We start from the raw sequence: 20235 nt of genomic DNA, 5'->3' as shown, positions 1-20235 counted from the left end.
GCTCTGTCAGCATCACTCCTCATCTCCCCCGGTTGTCTTGTTGGGCTCAGGAGCAAATGGCACTTGACCACTGCAAACGTCAGTGAAATGCAGTAATAGAAGCTGTCCATTTCCTGCACACAAGAAAATAAAGGCAGAAAAAGAAAAGCTAAGGCTTGTGGTTTTCAAGCATTTTTGTTTTTAAGCGTTGCCTTTGTGCTAGTAAAATATTTGCATATCAGCATTTTGTATGCAGACCAGAAGCGACATATGGGAAGCACTACTGGAGTACAATGTTTTTTAAGATACTTCTCCTCCCTTCAAATAATTTCAAATGCAAATATATACACACACACACACAGATGCCTAGGTGACGATGAGCAGGTGCATTTTTTCTGTAGAGAAAAAAACATCATCAGGAAAAATATTCAAAATTCCCCTAGGAAACAAATTTAAAACTGCCTGTTGAGTTTGGGGAATTTTACTGTACTTTAGTAAGCCCAGACTATGGACCTTGCCAGCACACTGCAGCACAGGAGAAGAAAAATAGCATAAGGGAGAAAAGCTATGGGAGGGGGAAAAAACAAAAAGACAGTGAAACCCCTCTGACAGGGACAAGGCTGTGGGATAACCCTACAACTGGCCGAACGGCTCATGTAGTGACCATGCTGGCCATTTGCCCAAAGCCTGGCAGGAAGGCTGGGGTGGCGAGGGCACCCTGAGTGTGGCTGGGCAAACGAGGCTATGGCTAAGCTTCCCAGGATCCACGTCTCCCAACCACGAAGTGCTCCTGGAACAGCCTCTCCTCGTGCCTTGCTAAGGAACATGGGACACAGCTTTTGGTCTCCGACTCACGCCATCAGGACGTGCAGCCACTCCAGGTGCACGTGAGCACAAGAGGCACCAGGTGACAACATTTTCCTGCCCTAAGGTTGTATTTTGCAGGAACGTGGGGACTGCTGTAACCATACATGGAGATACAGCTCCCACAGGGAACAGAGCAGATTACAGTGCCCCAGGCTCAGTTTGCAAGAGCTCACAATGCAAAACACAGCACTCACGGAGCGGCTGAATGTGCACCAAGCGATGTCTGGGTGGGGCCAAGCAGGTCCCAGCATGGCTGCTTTGGATTCCCACCAACACCATTGAACCAGCCTGAACTTCCTGGAGACACCGGCTGAAACTGGCTGAGGCATCTGCAGTGTTACCCTGAAATACCTGTGATGTGAGCTAAACCTACCTTGGAAGGAAGGGGAATTTATCTGTGTGTGTGTGTGTGTGTGTGTGTGTGTGTGTATACGCATATGTGTGCATGCACGTGTGCCCATGTGCACACATGCAAGCACACTCACCATACACTTGGAACAGCCACCACCCTTGGAAGGGATTTTCTTCCATAGTAAGAGACTCTCCCTGTTTGCCCTGACTCTCTCTAGACTCTGCTCTGTGGGTCACTGCCTATGAAGAGAAGCAAGTGGCTTACTAAGGCAAAACCAGCAGCATCTGCATGCAGTGTAAGAGCTTTAGGCCATGCACCACTCAAAAACCACTCTTCATTTTACAGGGAGATGGCACTAGATGGCTAACTCATTTGCTAGGATCTGCCTGATCTCAGAGATCAGATGGGGAAAAAAAAAGAAAGGAATCTAGTTTACAACAGCAGCACCAGGAAGGCCTCACCCTGTGCCCTGAAGGGGACTGTGTCCCCAGGGCAAACATGGACCCCCCCACCCCACCCTGCCCCCTCCAGCTGACAAGGTACATGGCAAAAGACTGCATTTGTTAGGACGATATGCACAGGGCACCTGCTGACCCCCAGGGAGCTGTGCAGGCATGTGATAAAAGAAGAGCTGGAGAAAGGACAGGAGGGACATCCAAAGTTTCATGCATGGGCTCAGACCTTGTCTGTTGTGGTTACAGTTAGGAGAATCTCATTTATGAGCCAGACTCTCCAGTCCTTGTTTAAATATGGCTGCTATTAATCACCATCAAGAGGGTGCTGACATCAAAGCCTCTGGAAAGTCAAAGGCACCAGAGTTTCCCAGCCAGTCAGACAGACACACAACCAAGCAAGACAGCCTGAAGCTCTGAGGCCAAGATAGGAGCGGAGCTCAGCGTGCCAAGGCATGAACTTAAGACCTGGTCATGGCCTCAGTGTTGAGGTCTGGAAAACCTTTTCCACCCACTGCCATGAGAAGTCACTCAAGTTGGATTCCAGGAATTTAGCATAGCTGGGGTCTGAATCATGGCCTTAGTTCACCCCTCCTCTCCCCCTCTCCACATTGACTAGTTACACAGGAAGATTAAACAGCACTTCACGAAGAACAGCTCAGCTCTTGTACCGCACAACAGGCCCCCTGGGCATCTCACCACAGCTCTGCACCTCCAGTCCCAGGCATGTAATCCCAAAGCCTATAATGTGCACACACATCCCAAATTCTGCCCTTCCCTCAGCTCTTGTCATGCCAGACTGGCTGCGTTCGTTGCAGGTGTGATCAGTTTTATTTATCCAAGGCAAAGGGTGACCAGGAACGTTGCTGGAGTTTTTGGGTAACGTGCAGTTCAGCAGTGGAGGGGGCGGGGGATAGGAGCCCTTTGAATTTCCGCTGTCTGAAGATGTCGTGGTTCAGCGTGGCCTTTCAGTCCATTTTGCGAACACTTGTCACAGTCTGAACATTAGTTACATTTGTTCAAGGAATAATAAAAGAGAAGGGGGAAAAAAATCAATATTCTGTTGAACACACTAGGCCCATTATTTGTTCCTGATTTATTTATTACCTACATGGCTGCTGTTTAAATTGGCATGGCCTAGTTCTTGTTCTGCCTAAATTTAACCCCTGGTAGGCTTTGAAGAATAGATGATGTCCCCCATACATCATGGCACCATAAGGAAGATGAGGGAAGGTGCCTTACAGAGCCTGAGGCTGTGAATCTGTGAGGTAGGTAACACGATTATAAGCCAAACAGTAGGATTTATCAGAATTTGTTTCAAAGATGCTTTTTTTTTTTGGTCTCCTTTCTGTCTGAACATGGTGAAACAACAACAGTAAAAGACCAATGTGATTGGCAATGATTGGTTCCTTGTGTGTGTGTGTGTGTGTGTGTGTGTTCAAGGCGTGAGCGGAACCTACGCAGTGCATCTTGGAGAAAGGCACATTGTATTCTGGGAAATCAGAGTTTTACAGGTGGGTTTTTGCAGTCCCCTGGTTGGCTCCAAGACCCACCCTGATCCTCCCAGGGACACCTGAAGTCAAAATTCATCTTGGAAGCAGAAATGCTAGGACACAACCATAAAACCTGGCCAAGCAGGGCAGATATTCACAGCCCCCAGTGAGCTGACTCCTAGAAAACCACAGATGGAATCAATGAGACTTAGATGATGGCTTTTGTCATCTACTTTTGTGCTGTCCCTTGCTTGAAGGCATGTCAGGTGGGTATTTCATGCACCCATTCTTCTGTGCCCACACAGAGACTGGGATTGTCAATCGAAACAGCCCTGGGCATGTGATCTTGTTAACGAATGTCACAGGTGCCATATCCATGGCCATGGCATGGAACAGTTCAAGAGGATTGCACTGACAACTTGACGTGAAACCTCTCATGCACAGGCAGTCTAACAACCTGTCACAACCCTCCTTGTTCTCACCAAAGACACTGCCCTGAAAAGGGAAAAAACATCCCAATGAGCTTGAGACATGAATGACAGTCGCTCCTGAGTGACAAATAAATAGCAGATTTGCTGGAAGAAAGCACTTTGGAATCCAAGGCCCGTCTCCCTCGTGCTGCAGGGAGGCTTGTCACAAGTCTGTAATTATTATTCTTTTTTAATGAATATTTTTTTAAAACCAGAAATGATGGGGACAGAGCTTGTGGAGGGGACATGTCCACTGTCCCTGCCCTGCTGGTTGATCACAGCGTAGTTTTGTTCCTATGTACAGGAAGAGGAGAGGTTCCTCGGAAAAGAAAGAGTTCAAGCTGCTCCTTGAGGAGAGGTGGCGAATGAGGCAGCTCCTAATTCTGATGCCGCTTCATGTGAAGAGCCAGATGGTCTGAGCGGGAGAAGCACCGGCCACAGGCTAAACACTTAAAGGGTTTGGCACCTGTGTGCTTCCGGTAGTGCCGGGTCAGCTCGTCAGAGCGGGCGAAGCGCCAGTCACAGCCTTCCCATGTGCATTTGTAGGGTTTCTCCCCTGCAGGAAAAATCCACAGGTAAGTCGCAGGCTGTGCAACCAAAGAGTGCAAGAGCTAGGACTTGTACAACCACTCATCTGCCTGGCCAGCCACCTCCCAGACACCCATCCCTTCATCTCAGAAGTCCTTCCGAGAGCTGAGAGATCTCTTATGAGATGGATGTTCATTTGTAGGCTGGTTGCTTGGTTAAAGGCACTCAGGTCACTGAAGGCTAAGAAATGCTTGCTCATGTTTGGAGACCTCCAAATAATGCTTGTTTGGAGGTCTCCTCCAGCACTACCTGTTCTAGAGCTGCCCAGCTGCAGAATGAAGCATTTGATCGTACTGATGCTTTACACTGCCAGGGTTCATTTTCTTATTAGGGTTAGCTGAAAGGCTGTACACAGCCAGTTGCCACTGAGGGGCCATAAATTGTTGAGCAATTGTGGCAACCTGGTCTTGTTCATCTACTCCTTCCCCTTTGCTTTCTGGGCTTGGTATCTACTAACTGCTTCTTTTTCAGATACATCCTTCTTAGAGGGCTACCAGTTCTGAAGGCTGGTACACTCACTCCTGCCAGTTTCCCCAGTTATGCAGAGCATTTCTGAGTAGAAACTTTTCTGCAATTTTTTTTCCACTAAAAGGCCAAAAATTTGTTTGGAAAATTTTGCTGCTAGTCTGGGGAGGGGTCATCGTGAGAAAGATGGGAGTTATGCCATTTAAATTTTTCTCAGCATCTTGCACTTTTGAACCCACCATCTAATTCTCTCTGCCTCAAAATTCAGCCCTCCATAGCTTGGTGTACACAAAATCTGGTGTTTTCTTCAGAGCATTTGGATGACGTAGTGCTTCCAGCCTCTCCTCCCGACTTCCCCCCCTCCCCCCCCCCCCGCCTTACACACCTATCCCCAAACTGAAATCAGTTACATTGAGCAACTTCTCAGCCAGCTGGTAACTGGGCTGTAAAAGACTGTGCCCGCTTCCAACTCCCGTCATGCCTACGCTGAAGAGCTGAACCCTGGCTGCAGCCCTCTCTGTGCATGGGTGTGGTACTCTCAAATATTAGCCCTCACTCTTAACAGCCTGAACAAGCAGGCAGAGTTCAGGGAATGTGCTGACTTTCCCGACCTCAAATATTTACCATTTCATTGGCCAATTGCTGAGCGTACCATCACAGCATGAGTGCACGTACACATGCACCATGCATGCACAGGCATGTGTGTTGCGCACTGACATGCTTCCCCAGTGAACGGCTGTTCCTCCTCCCCCTCCTCGTGTGCTGGATAGGCTGCAGATTTGCACAGGAAACAGAAATCTTAGAGCCACGGCAACATCTGCAATGTCTCGCGCACACCCTACAACATATTCCAGGGTTTGAGAGCACAGACATATGAACCTGGAGCACATAGGGCACTGAGACCACATCTTGCTCCCCAAAAAGCTCCTAGTCTCTACACTGTGGGGAGAAGATAGCTGTATTTTTATGACTCAGGTAAATACAGAACTCAAAGTCAATTTACAAGCAGCACGCTGGGTATTTTACGGTATGCTGGGGATCTCTGGGGTTTTGTCATCATCCGTGTTAGCATGCTAAGACAAAGACAGGATTTGCTCTGCTCAGCCACAGACATTGTCCCAGCCAGGTCACCTGGCTGGGTCAACCTTACCAAGGCCCTTTAGTTCCAAACAATAACAGGTTGATCTCCAGGATAGAAACAAAATGCTTTCCATTGTCCCACAAGCTGGCTCCATCTCCCAGGACAGCACGGCAGGGCAAGCTCAAACAAAGGACCCAGACTGGCATTCCTAGCCCCTGGGAGGCGGGTGAGCAGCCATCGGGTTATATATTTAATCTCACAATGGCACCCAGGAAATGAATGGTGTCTCCAGGAGATGAATACAGCCCTGCCCATAGCAACAGGCAAACCACAAGAAAAGATCTTAGAGATCATGTACTTCTCAGCCCAGCTCCCATCAGGCGAGCAATCGAGAGAAAGGACATTATTAACCCTTCAAGTGATGGTGCTAATTCAGCATCAAGCACATTTATCTGGCAAGAATTCAGAGCTGCAGACAGGCTGCCCTGCCTTTGCAGCTCTGGTGATCTGTGTTCAGTGAGGCTGAGGCTATAAGCTGGACGTGGCCACCCTGAGCATGGCCATGGGAGAATCTGTAACTGATTCATCTGAGCTGTCTCTCAGTACAGCTCTTAGTGCAGGCACACCACTGGCTTCCTTTCTGCTGTTTTGAGTTCCCTTCTTTTGACCTTGCTAACTACTCAGGTCACATCCTCGCTGGCTCTCTGCCCTTTCCACTTACAGCAGGTAACGCGGAAAAAGACGATCATACTTGGATTTCCAGCCTAATTACTGTGAAACTCCCCAAAATGACTGTATTTTATTGGGTCCAAAAATGGCCCAATTTTGCTTGGATGCAACCACATATTGTAATCCGTAAGAATGGTGAATGTCTTATATAGGTCATATGTCTCTAGCCACAAAACTAACACTAGTGCTCTGAATGGAAGGGAAAAGGAGATCTTTAGTTTTAGAGAGCCCCAATGTAGCCCTGAAGACAACGCTTTTGTGACAACGTTTATCACCACACAGCTTTAGGAGCTGTGACAATGTCCTTCCTGTTCCTTTCTTCTGCCCCTTCCGCGTTGTGCTCTAGCTTGCTCCTGCCCAGGGCCCTGCCAAAAAATATTATACCTCATGCACAAAGAAAATTTCTTTACCAGCTTGTTCGGAGAACTGATAAGATGAAAACAGAACAGAGCCAAGTGTGAGAACTGATTCCCAGCCTCAGGACAGGTTTTGTTCGTTGTTAATAAAAAAGAAAAGTGAACTCTGGGCCAGCTTAATTGCTTTCAGTAAAGATCAGCCCTTCTATAAAGGAGATTTATGAGGGCACCAATGGTTCCTGGACTAGCTGGGGATCTGATAAAGCTTCAGGTATAATAAATGCCTTGAATGCACAAGTGCCACTGAGCTAGGTTTGTTCAGGGCAAGCTGGTTATAGTGGGTATTCCTTTGTGTTAGTGACCATATTTACGCCACTAAGGGATGCATTTCTTTCCTCATTGCCAGCCCACTGCACCTTTGCCCTGGTCACAGCCATTCTGTACATCTATTCTGCAGCTAGTGAGCCACTGGCACCAGCTGAAAATACAGCTGTCAGATACGAGTGGTCTGTGCAGCTGTTACACAAGGAGATACAAGAGGCTTCTTCCAGCCCTACTAAGAGCCCAGAAAATCCAGCTGTGTGAACACGAGGTATCTCTTTGGGAACTAAGGGAATGCTTGTCACAAAGAAGATAGCCCCACTCTCTTTGGAGGTCATGTATATTGAACAGGTTGCCCAGAGAGGTTGTGGAGTCTCCTTCTCTGGAGATATCCAGCCCGCCTGGATGCAACCCTGTCTAATATGCTCTAGGTGACCCTGCTTGAGCAGGGGGGTTGGACTAGATGATCTTCAGAGGTCCCTTCCAACCTTACTGGTTCTATGATTCTATAAGCACTTTAGGTAGTTTTTTTATTTTGGCTAAGCAGGATCAGACTTGGTTAGGATTTGGGAGATCTGGAAGGAAGAGTCCCAACATTAAAGTGAGTGATTAGGGGACATTTCCTTCTCCAAATCCATTGACTCAAGACCCTCCAAGAGCTCTCCAAAATCCTAGGCCATCCCTCAAGAAGGTAGATAAGCATACACAGCAATATAGATAAATTTAAAGCAGTATATTGCTATAACCCAGTACAACCATTGGGGATTCTCACCATTAACATCAACTTAATCAAACTGTACTCCTTAACCCAATAACCACCCTAGATCAATCTCCAGATATTTTTAATCAGCTCAGCAATATCATCACAGGTAGCCATGGAAACAGTATAAAAACTGTTGGGAGGCAGAGCCTACTGATGATTTGGTGTTCTTACCTGTGTGAGTCCTTTGATGTGCCTTGAGATGGGAGCTCTTGGTATAAACTTTTGTGCAACCTGCGAAAACAGAAAACACACATCTTCTCTGTGAAAAGGGGCTTTTGCTCAAACAAATCTAGAACTCTTATATTTGAGGTAACGGACAGAACAAGCATGAAAAGGACTCTGTGTAACAGTATGCAAATAAGTCCGTCTATACTAATTTTGTTTCAGCAGTAACTAAAGAACATCTGATCTCCAAATAAGACAGACTTTTACTACACTCTGTCTTGTCACACAGTTCTGAAACTCCTGTGTGTTGTGCTGGGAATGGAAGATTCATGAGACTTAAAGAAAGTCAGACTCAGCTTTCCAAAACCTCCCCTCCTCTGACCACACCACTGAAGCAGGATGAGAATACTGAATTCACTATTGTTAGTTTTTGGCTTTATGTTGCTTTTTGTCTTTCTGGATTCCAAGTATAACTGATATCACTATCGCAAGCCTTCGAGGAAGATATATTTTGTATTAGTCCCAGCACCAGTAGATGCAGCTGTAAATGTTCCAGGAAGCAGGAATGCTGAGAAGTTACAGCTCAGTTTTCAAGATTCAGAATAAAGCTTTCAGAACATCAGACAAAGATATTTATTCAAAGAAACAGAAACACCATGATTTTGACAAAAATTTCAACAACAGACATATCAAAATTAATCATCGCAACTTCCTCATTTCGATACTGCTGTGCATTTCACTTAGATAAAGTTTAGGAAAACTCCTCAAATGACTTTTATGGCAATATTTCATTTTGTTTTGACATATATATTCAAATACCTAAAGAAGCTTTTTGTTCATTTTTTGGAATTTCCAAATAGCATTATTTCTTTCAGAAACAGCCAAATTCCTTCCCAGGCTACTCAAATTCTGCTCCCTGACCTGTCCTGCTCAGGAGGTACAGGGAGCTCCTCTTAGTCTCCAAATCTAAACATGCCTGAGCTCTGAGGAAACCTGTATTCCTCAGTGGATTTTTATTCATGGCCCCCAGCAATGGGCTGAATACCTCCTACCATCAGCACTTTTTAATCAGCTTTGGTTCACAGCAACCTTCTCACAAGGAAATCTCCTGTCTGTCATCAGCGGTCTCAGCGCGTTAGATACATTGCCACATCTGGTGGCAGCTCATGAAGATTTCATGGCATTAAAATGACCTAACACTACACTGTTGTTGGAGACAGTAGCCCAGAGCAGACTGCCACCTCCAGGCAAGTACTGGGGCTCTCTCTGCACTGGGACTGCAGCACTAGACCACCATGGCAGAATGGACACCATGGCATGAACATCCACAAGATGCTTGTATTAGCATAGTACTGAGGAACACATCAATAATGGCTTAAAGTAGCATAGATGGGATCTTAGGATTCTTAGTAGGAGCCAGTTTTTGTCCCACTGCTGGAGGTGGGCAGAACAGAGCTCATGTAAGCCTATGCTGAACCTTGTCTTTCTACCTGCAGCCAGGGTCTGTTTTGTCACTGCTTCCCAGTCACAAAGGCTGAACATGCTATATCAAGCCCAGTTTAGATACACCATTAAAGCCAATTAAAAAAAGATGTCCCCAGAATACAGCATGTTCTCACTCAGTTGAATGGGAACTCTCTCCCTGCCATCCAGTGACTCCTGGCTGGATCTAACAGCTCCTGATTAGCAGGGATTTATTAGACTCACTCTCCCCTCCGAGTGATTGTACTCCCTGCCATGAAAATCAAAATGACTGATCAATACTTCCCCAGCCAAATTCTGGAAGCTCTCTTTTTTTTTGAGACAGGATATTCCAGGCCCTCTGAGGCCCACAGCCTCACAAGCCAAGCAGGAAGGCTAGTAGCCAGCTTATGGAGCAGAAATCCCATTGGACATAACTCTATTCTTCCTCGCGGACTGCCTATCCCTTTTCAGCCTCCAGCATCAGAGAAAAGCTAACGCTAACAGTAGCTAAAATGCTGAAAACTCATGGAGAGAAATGGTCTTTTTTACAATGGCACACAACTAGATTTAGCTCAGTTGGTTAGAGCATGGTGCTAATAATGCCAAGGTTGTGGGTCTGATCCCCAAACGGGCCACTCGTTTGAGGGTTGGACTAGATGATCTCCAGAGGTCCCTTCCAACCTTACCAATTTTATGAACTAGTCTGTGGAATTCTCTGGCATAAGATTTCACTGGCAACAAGTGCTGAAGAAGATTAAAGCCTACCTCTACATTTCAACTCGTATCTGTTTGCACTTTTCTCCTAATGGACAACACAGCTGAAACAGGTTCAGGTCTAAGCAGAAGCAAAGCAGGCTCGTGCCTATGGTAACTGACAGGAAGAGAAAGCAAAATGATGCTTTTTCCCCTGTGGCAGAACCCTGTTTGGCTACTCTTACTGAAGGAGAGATCAAGGTGTGGGGATTACCCCTTTCTTCCCCCCTCATCCTCCCAGAGAGGCCAACTTGGCTTGCAGTTTCTCCTTACAGCTCCCTGGTCCAGCCCTATACTTTCTCCTCCCTTTAATAGAAGCAGTCATGCCCACTTGACCTGATGGTCAACCAATTCAATTTTACTTCTAATGCTCTGAAGTCTCAGAGGTCTTTCATACCAGAGAGCTCAAGAAAGACATGAGCACGCATGAGGTGAAAGACTGCCTCCCCGCCAAGGATGGAACAGGAGAGACTTGGAACGGTTTCCAAACAGGTTGCTTAGACCTGGAAGGAGCAGCACAGAGAAGCCAGAGCAGAATATTACTGAGCTGCATTTCCCAAGGAACATGTAGAAAAGTGTTGGAGCCACCACTTGGAAAATTAGATCAGGACTTTGGAAACAGATCTCCCCTGTTCATCCAGTTACTGGTGTGAATACAACATGCCTCCTGTCACTTCCTCGCTCAGACCACCTCAATAAGAACTGCTTTCCCTGCCATCAGTGCTGACTGGTTTAACCTCTACTTGAACCTCAGAGTAAAGGATTAGAGAAGCCCTCCACAGTTAGGAAATGACTTCCCCAATTCACACAGTCCTCATGGGAAAGTTTTTTGCTAATCCCCAACAGTTTGACACTAGAGGCTTAGCCCAGGAAGCAGGATGTCTGTGTCCCTTCATAAGTGCTTGGTAATTTTCAAGCCCTCACTCTGGTGTCACTGGAGTTTCTCATGAGGGACACAACTCTCTTGCATGGCATGAATGAGAGTTTTCAGCAGCAGGTCCACAAGTTCCCTGGGCACAGTGCAGGAAAACCTGCAATATCTCCTCCCACAATGTACCATGGCATTACAGATCTTCAGATGAATCTTTCCCTGCACATGCTCCTGTAATCAAGAGACACAAAGGGAACAGCTTCATCAGTCTGGTAGGCATGACACAGCTCCGGGCTGAACATTATCTGGAATGCCTTTCTACGCCATCCTGATTCAATACATGAAGTTGCTGAATTATGACTCAGAGATAGTCAGCTCATTAGTCTCTTCGGAACAGGAAAGTTCAGATTCTATAGAAAGATTGGAAAAGCTGCTTACAGAAATCATTAGATGGTTTGCCACTCCAAATGGGACAATGGAAAGGAAAGGTTAGTCAGAAAGCCAACATGATTTCACCAGTGGAGAGCACAGAGGGGCCATTCAGCTGTACAGGGATAGGCAAGGTCTGAGCAAAACAGGCAGCTGTCTAGGGCAGCAGATTTTCAGAAGCATTCCTTTGTTTTGTTGCAGCTCTCTGCCTCTCAAAGTCAGGCTTGCTGCTGCCACAGTGGGAAGGGAAAAAAGAAGGGAGGAAAAAAGGGCATCGGTCAGCACAGACGGGATCGGCATCTTTTTTACTCCCTTGGAAGCAACCTCACTTCCTTGGGACTCTCCACACAGCTCCATACCTCCCTTTATCATGCAGATAGACAAAGTCAATTCTGCTTAAACTCATGGGGAGACCCAAGAGAGATCTCAGTCTCAGTGTGTCAAGAAGGGACCCCAAAACCAAGTCAATGCAGCAGCCATGATCATACCTGGGTAATCGCAGTGATGGATCCTCCTTTTCTCCAGCTCAGGGTTGTTGCGTCTGTTGTATTTAGGGGGCTGCATGATAATGTGCCCTTGGGAGAGGGTCCCAAGGCCATTGGGGATTGGGGGAACCTGGGATGACTGGACCAGCTTCAGTCCAAAAGTGGCTTCATAGGATGGTGGGGGAGAGATGGTGTTGATGAGCTCTGGTTGATTTTCTGGGCTGCCAGGCTGTGAATTGGGGGGTGAGGGGGGCAGGCTCACTCCTGGAACAGGGTAAAACTGCCCTGTGATGTTGAAGTTTCCCTGTCCTTGGGACACATGCGGGTACTGCTTAACTGGCCCTCCTGGCTGAACAGGTCTGTGGAGCACACTGGACATGGCGTTACCTGTGGACATGGTGACACCGCTGAGAGAGTTGATGGCTGTGGTGCTGTTGGAGGAGGGTGTCATAGTGGTAATGTCAGCACTTCCATTGCCAAGAGGCATCTGATAAAGCTGGGCTTGCTGTGGACTGGTAGATAAGGGGATGTCAGAGGGCATCTCTTGCTTGATGAAGATGTTGTTCACTGCCACTGACTGGGGCATGCTGAAGACGCTGGTGAAATCAGGTAGGGTCTGTGTGGAGCCAGAGGTGGAAGAACAGGGCTGGGCAAAGCTTGTGCCAGGCTCTGTTTTGATCTGAGGGAATGGCGTCATAGGTTTGGGTGGTCGGTAAAGTCCAGTGCGCAGGTGTGTCGTATCTGGCAGAATCACATTGATGTTCACACTGTATGGTGTAGAAGTTGGCTTCTCTGTTGAGAAGAACTCATCAACCACTGAGGCACTCTCCCGGCGGTATTTCTTGTCTGGTATCATTGGAATGGGTGGCACCTGGTTTGAAAGATACTTGTCCATCTCAGACCGTGCCTGTGGTGACAAATACAGAAGACAGAATTGGTGAGAAGGAAGCTTTACACACTAGGTGAGAGTTCAACAAGAACTTAAACTAGAAGAACATTGAGAGAGCAGCAAGGATGGCCCCAGAGTCACAAATGGGTGAGACCTGGATTCTGTCTCTGACTCGGCTAGACTCCCCTGTGGTGAGTCACTCAATCTGTCTTCTGTCCTACTTCCCTCCTACCTGTCTGCATTGGTAGCAAAGGGTGCGCTAATCAAGAGGATATAATTATGAGAAAGATACGGCTTGATAAAAAGCCAAGCTTTTGGTACAATATTTTAGTCATACAAATAAGAATTTAATACTAGAATGAGACGAAATCAGAAACCCTGCTTGAGTCACTCTCATTCTTTGGATATGTTTGGAGCTGGGGCTGCAGCTCACCTTAGAAATGTTGACTCTGGTCTGCTTTTAACTCAGCAGCCTGAGGTGTATTACATTTTATTCTACAAGACTAAGGTGGGTAACATCTTTAATTAATTGAGAGTAACCTGAGCTACACCCATAGCAACTTAAGTGATTTGGGCAGTAATTCAATGAACTGTGAGCCTAAAATGGAGACTGCTAGGCATTTTATTACTGTCATGTCTGTGTAAAGTGATCCAGCTCTTACCTAATCTTTTGTTTAGTTCCAGTTTTTTAGGGTTCTTTTTACAAGTGTGGGTTCTCCAAGCTAACAAGACCTCTAGCTTAGACTATCACCACTTGTGAGATCTTTCTCTCCTGGTTCATGTCTGATGTGGCATCCCACTGGATCCAGGCCTAGTAACTCAGCAGCCTGATGGAGCAATCTGCTAGGAAATTCATCTCCTGGCATTTGATGACTCAAGTTCTGCTCTTTGTGGTTAGAGATACCACTGTTAATACTCCTCTATAAAGCTACAGCCTTTAATTACGTGGTTATCCGTGTGTCACACTCACTGGAAAGCCCTCGTAGACCCATTCATATGTAGAAGAGCTGGCAAAACTACCTGGTTTTCCTGGCAGAGCCTGCAGTGCACTTCAAGAGAGCAAGCTGATCTCACCTCACGCCCAGCACACTTGAGCTGAAGGTTTTGCAGCTCTGAACTATGCTATTGGAGTGCAATTGGCCAAAGTCATCCCTGTTGCAACTTTGTTGCTTTTCATAAAGCTGGACTAGACCCAAGTTACTTTCCTCACCCTTCCCAATGAAACACATCACATGTGCTTCCAGCTAATTCAGAGAGCCTTTGCACCTCTACAAGCCACACCAGCAATGCCTGGGTAAGCTGGCTTCCACCCAGTCACAGGTACATGCCAAATACTACCTCTTCTATAGGGATAGTGTGTGCAAGGTGCAGCAAGCGCAGAGCAGCAGGACTTGGAAGTGCCATGCTGCAGCCCAGCTGTACACATTGCATTGGAACTGAGCATGCTGCACTGGGACTGTACTTTTGAAACAGCACTCACTGCACTGCAAGTGGGCACACACTGCGCTGTGAATCTTATACTGCGTTGGGGGTCAACAGATATGCTGAAGCTCCAAACCCAACATTATTTAAACTGCACCACCATCTCCAGTACCTCCATCCTAATCAGAAGGTTCATGCATCCTCATCTGGTGCACTCTGCGTGCCATCCACATTTGGGGAAGCCCGAAAGCTCCCTGCTCTCATGAAAGAAAGCTGTAACAGAGGAGGGTGGCTAATGTGCTGGCACAGACAGCTTCTGTTGCATCCTAATCTAACTACTTCCGCTCAAAGCAGTGCTGCCTCCAGCAACACCTACCAGTGCTCCAGTAAGGAAACTCGGGATCAGACATCCGAAGCATACCCTAGAACTAGTGTTGGGGAGAGATGGGTGTAAAGTGTCACATACTTCCAACACAGATATCAGGAACCGGTCCAGAAACATTTCAGGGAGTCATTTAGATTTGAACTCCTGATTTACTCTCCCCTTGCCTGCTTTGCCATTTCTAACCGTGGTCCTTCCTCAGGGGAGAACCATGACAAAACCTCAGAGCTGAACCCTGCATACTCCTGCCTCTTCTAGCACTATACACCTACACTGGCACTTTATTTTTACCCTTGGGAGTCAGCTTGCTGCTAGATAGCACCTGAGGCTCTGAATGCCACACATACCCGAGCAATGAAATGGCCCACTTGCTAGGAGTGGGGGAAAGAGGGAAGTGGTGGATACCTTTTACTTCTAGAGTTCCCTTATCTCTGGCATTTAAGTTTCTCACGTTCAGTTCCCACCTCCCCCACCTCTATTAGGTCCTTATACAGCAGGTGGCCAGACAAGCATATGGATGTAGAAAAGTAGATAGACTCCTAACTTCAGATCTTCAGCTGCATTCTCAGCCAGAGATCCCCCTATCTACCTACTAACACTATCCACCCCTGTATACCATCAATCCCTAACCAGTGTCTCCCAATCTCCTTTTCTGTCATAAACACCCCTACCTGCACAGCAACGTCTCCCTCCTGCCATTCCAGTGAAGCCTGATAAATCCACTTCTCCTGAGCCTGATCAGCCCCAGGGTCCTGGGGAAAGGGGGTGTTAACGTGTAGCAGATCAGGACAGCGAGCGATGGGATTTCACAGGAAAGGATGCCAGCCCTGACTTTAGCTGTAGACCTGCTGGCTAGTGCAGGACCAGCCCAGGAGGGTGAAGGACCCGCCCTGGTGGAATGCAGATTGTCATAATGCTGCTTTATGTATTAGAGTTATGACATGACCCCCAAGGGCTCCAGTGTGCTTTGAAGAGGGAGGAAGGGGCACTCTCTTTGTTTGTGGCCCAGGAGTGCCTAGCAACCCTAGTCAGCTCTGGCACTGCTTGTGCTAGGTGCTGAGCAAACATCAAATACCAAGCCACTTGTCTAAGCAGCTCCCACCCACCACTTTACCCAAAAATCAACTCTGCAGCCCACAGCTGGCACAATAGCTGGGGTGACTAAGTACTGGGTGCTTTCCTGACATGCCTGGTTGGGATCCAGCTCAACTGTCTTGAATGCAGGTGTCTCTGAGCTGTCACTTAGGGCTCTTTTTACAGTCTATGCTGCTCCAGCAGGCACGGTTACTGTAGGCCCAAGAACAACTGACCTTGCCTTAAAGGAGATACCTACAGCAGCTAGCACAGATGGAGACACCAACAGCTGAGTGGGAGGAGTCCACCCTGGGGACAGTGTGGGAACTCAAGGGTGGGTGGGGATGCCAGTGTGTCCTTGTCACTCTATCTGGGTCCTCAGGGGACTACCGGAGGTCCTCCACCAAGAGGAGAGGGTGAAAGGGTCCCAGGGGAATTGCCTGCAGGCTCTAGGATAGCTTTTGGAGGCAGGGCAGAAACATGCAGATGAGGAAGTAGTGAGGAAAGCTCTTCACCTCCAGAATGAGCGGCATTCGCTGTTCCATCCTCATGGGGTGAAGCTGTGGAGTAAACACAGCTGGGTTAGCAGGGGGGCACACGTCAGCTCGGGAACAGCAGGCACTCCTGTGCCCAGCTCCCACACTGGCCCTGCCGTCCCACCATGGGGAGCAGGGGGGCACACCTCCCCCCAGCCCTCACAGGCCATGCCCGCCTCAAACAGCCCGGTGCACCGGAGCCCACCACCTTGCCACGGCCTCCCCCATCGCCCACCTCCCTCCCGTCCACCCTCGGGGCCTGCAGCATCCCCCAGGCCACCAGGGGCCACTGGTTGCCTGGCGACGGTTGCTAGGCAGCACCAGGCCAGAGCGCCGCCCCGCCTGGAAGCGCCGTGCTGCCCCCTGCAGCCCCGGAGGAGCAACTGCATGGGGGCGGGGCTAGCGCCTCCTGGGCGGGGATTGGTCCTGTGGGCGGGACTGGCTGTGGGCCGGGCGCGGCAGGCGCCATGTTTGTGCCGGGCCTGGCAGCCCAGGCCCCCATGGGCGACCACCGCCTGCAGCACCTGTGCCACGTGGCGGGCGCCTGGGTGCGCTGCCCGCATCCCGCACGCCCGCGGCCTCGGCAGGCAGAGCTTCTGCCCCTTTTGAAGTGGTATTTGCAGAGCCACAAAGCAAAACCACAGTGCCAGGCTGGCGTGAGCTCTGTGGTAGAGATTTTTCCCCTCTAAGGCCTTCACTGGCCAGCTCTAGAGTACATCTCCAAAAAAAAAAAAAAAAAAAAAAAAAAAAAAAAAAAAAAACAATTTCCAGCATTATGGCATTATGAAGTCCCTAAAAAGTGGTTACCTTGATGGTTGAAATCACCCTGTACCCTTGGTTTGAAGCCTTTTTAACTTCCTGTTGCTCAGAAATACATCCCAACCTGACAGCGTTTCACTGCACTTGGAATCAGTTTACATTTGTTTTCCCTAGAGCCGTTGGTCGAGCTGTGCAAATCCAGCTTTGCAAAGTTTTGCATGCAGAAAGGAAAAGTGGGTTTTAAAGGGCATCAGAAGAGCACCTGAAGCTGGTGCGGCAGGGGCAGAGGGACCCAGCCCTGCCTTGCCACAGATCAGGAACACCTCAGACACGATTTCTGGGCGGCAGTGACTGACACAAACATGCCTCTCGTGCAGGAAGCGGGGCGAAGGCCTAAGCAAATCTGGATCTCTGTGTTCATGCATGCAGGGAAATGCATGCATCTTGCTGCAGAGGTGGTTTGTATAGTTCGGGGTTGAGGTGTTTTAAAGAGTTGTATCAGTTCACTGTGTTTGCAAGTTCCCAAGACCATTTCCATATTGGGAACACAGGCAGGAGCTAACTAGGATCCCCCCTAGCCCAACCTCACGGTGCCGATAAAGCCACCGACAAGCTCTGGGGTTCAAACTGTGCAAGCTGGAGACTTTCACTCCCAGGACCATGTCTGGCAGAAGCAAAGGAGACAACAGATCTGGGAAAGGAGATGGTGAGCAGAATTCGCTTTTACCGTCTCCCTTCTTGCAACCTTTTTCCTTTTCTGGTTTGATCTAGAAAAAAAAGTGAAATGCTGAAAGTGCAAGATTATGGGAAACATGGGCTGAGGCCCTGTTATCTGCACTGAGTGCATCAAGAGATGACCCTGGCTGCCCTAGATGTGCAAGGATCATGCCCTCATCTGCTCTGATGGTTGGGCTTTGTTTTCCCAAACTACCGTGCAGAGCTAACAAAAGGGGTTGGGATCAGCCCCTGGCACATAAGCCAAGAAAATACCAGCTCCTATGGGTATGACTGCTGTCAAGTCACTTGACAGGCTTCCTGCCTCAATTCCCTCCCTATTAAGCTGGGTAACGTATTTGCTGTAGTAGGCCAGGTTGTGAAGAGCACAGGGAGTCTGAAAATAGCAGTGAGACATGCTATTTATCTCTAGCTTCCTCGTATTGAAGATTAGTTGGTACACAGTGTTCAGAAGCCAGGCCTGAGGCAGTTAGCACAGGGAAAAAAAATCCATTTTCCTCCTGTCTGGAGGTAGAAACAGAGCCTGGCTTTGCAATGACATCATCTTCTTCAGTTTACTAACACGGGTTTTTTTCCTTTCTTTCCTCTTGAACAGCATTTGTCCTGAGGGCAGGTGGGAGGAGGGATAGAGGAACCCGCTGGATGAGTGGGGATATGGTTCCCAACTTGCACAGCGAGTCTCTGTTTTTATTTCTTAATCTTTGCCGAGAGGCAGAGAGGGCTCTGTGGAGGTGTTTGGAGTTCAGCTGGGGAGGACATCCTCTTGGCGAATGTAAGTAGCAGCTCTGTCTGGCTGCAAAGTTTGGTAAGTGCTGGGTTTCTCACAGGAAAAAAAGACAGTTGAGAAGCACAGAGCTTTCTAGAGAAGGCTTTCAGGCACAGTACGAAGTCTGAGAGACCTGCTGCACAACACCCCCCCCCCCAAAAAAAAAAAAAAAAAAAAAAAAGACTGGATGTGCTCAGGACATGCATCTACTTCTTTGGTCTCCACAACCATTTCCCACAAGGCAGAAGTAAAGCAGACCTCCCCCAGATAAGGAGGGGACAAGGTAAGCTTAAAAATGAGGATGCCTGCCCTGAAGAGAAAGAAAAGAGGCAATCTCATGCTGTGCACGCAGGACAGACAGCCCCACCGGATGTGTAACACGAATGCTGCTGCTGAGCATAACACGCATTCCCTGGTGCACAGGGGCATGTGACACAGCTGCCAGAAAGTGCCTCCTTTCCCAGGGTGCGCAAGCTTCTCGGGGCCACAGCACCCACCACAGCCCTATCAGGGACCCACAGGCAAAACCAGGAAAGGGCATAGACGGACAGATCTGGCTTTGAAGTCAGCCCTGCTTTGAGAGAGAGATTGGGCAAGAGCGCTCTGGAGCTCTTGCTCATTCATTGTGTGCTGTGTTTTCATGACCATATTGGACGGCCACCTCCTCCGGAAGCTCGTCAGCCACAGTCCTTCAGATAAACAAGAAACCCCTTGTGCCAGGGGCCAGAGGTGCCTGTGGCATCTACAAGTGCAAGAGCGGGAGAAACATTCCCACATGAACAGCCTCAGTGCTGCATTGGCCAAGACCCTCAAGCTCAGCCAGACCATTCTTTCTCACAGAAGTCAGGCAGCACCGCAAGGTGGATCCAGCCATGACTCAGCTTCTCTGAGGGTCAAGTTCCCACTGCCATACTCCTACGAACAGAGGACTTGTGGCATCCCACAGGACCCTCTACTGTGTTGCCCTCTGATGCACATGATCCCATGCCCCCCGGTCACCTCTGGCACATGGGACCCCAGGGACTCCTCAGCGATGACCTCTGCCATCCCCCTCTGACTAGCTCATTCTTGTGCTTAGCCACCCTCCAAGGAGGAAAGATTTTGGCAAGACCTGACCTAAATCTGTTATCCTTCTCCACACCTCCTAGAGCATGCTTGAAAATCTCCTGTGTCTCTATCCAGAGACACAAGAGAGTGCCTCTGGTGGAGAATCTGAGAGTGGATTATCACTAGCTTGCTCGTATTGAACGTTAGTTGGTACACAGTGTTCAAAAGCCAGGCCAGCCAGATCCAGAGGGGGTTCCCTCCACATTTCAACACAGGGCTGAGGACCTGGTCTCTTCACACATTTCTCACCCTGACCTGGATTCTTTCTCCAAGTTCAGTGTTGAAAACAAGCCACGGCCCTCTAGTGCCAAGCAATGGGGAATAATTATCTCTACTGCCCAAAACAATATTTGTCTGGCTTCCATGGGTTCAGCATTAGCCTTTGCCCTGTTTTAACTCCACATTCTCTTTTCTACTGCTGCCTGCTCATTTTTAATCAATGTGTCCAGTTTATTCTCCTGAAACACTTAGCTTCATCCTAA

General features: G+C 48.3%; 1 protein-coding gene across 2 annotated transcripts in view; it reads right to left on the bottom strand.

The window, feature by feature from the left end:
• Positions 1–3873: 3873 nt before the first annotated feature.
• LOC134145298 (Krueppel-like factor 5) overlaps positions 3874–20235 on the bottom strand; it is a 31856-nt gene continuing 15494 nt past the window's right edge. For both annotated transcript variants that reach the window (XM_062584668.1, XM_062584667.1), the window contains exons 2-5: positions 16366–16410; positions 12087–12990; positions 8088–8147; positions 3874–4169 (exon numbers count right to left, since the gene is read on the bottom strand). In XM_062584668.1, the coding sequence (XP_062440652.1) occupies positions 3991–4169; positions 8088–8147; positions 12087–12990; positions 16366–16410 (1188 nt within the window). In that variant the 3' untranslated portion in view covers positions 3874–3990. The remainder of the gene's footprint in view (positions 4170–8087; positions 8148–12086; positions 12991–16365; positions 16411–20235) is intronic.

Source organism: Rhea pennata, chromosome 11, assembly GCF_028389875.1.
Source record: "Rhea pennata isolate bPtePen1 chromosome 11, bPtePen1.pri, whole genome shotgun sequence".
In the NCBI taxonomy this organism is placed as follows: Eukaryota; Metazoa; Chordata; class Aves; order Rheiformes; family Rheidae; genus Rhea; species Rhea pennata.
The sequence above is the reverse complement of the archived record's forward strand: the minus strand, read 5'-3'. Positions and strand labels throughout refer to the sequence as shown.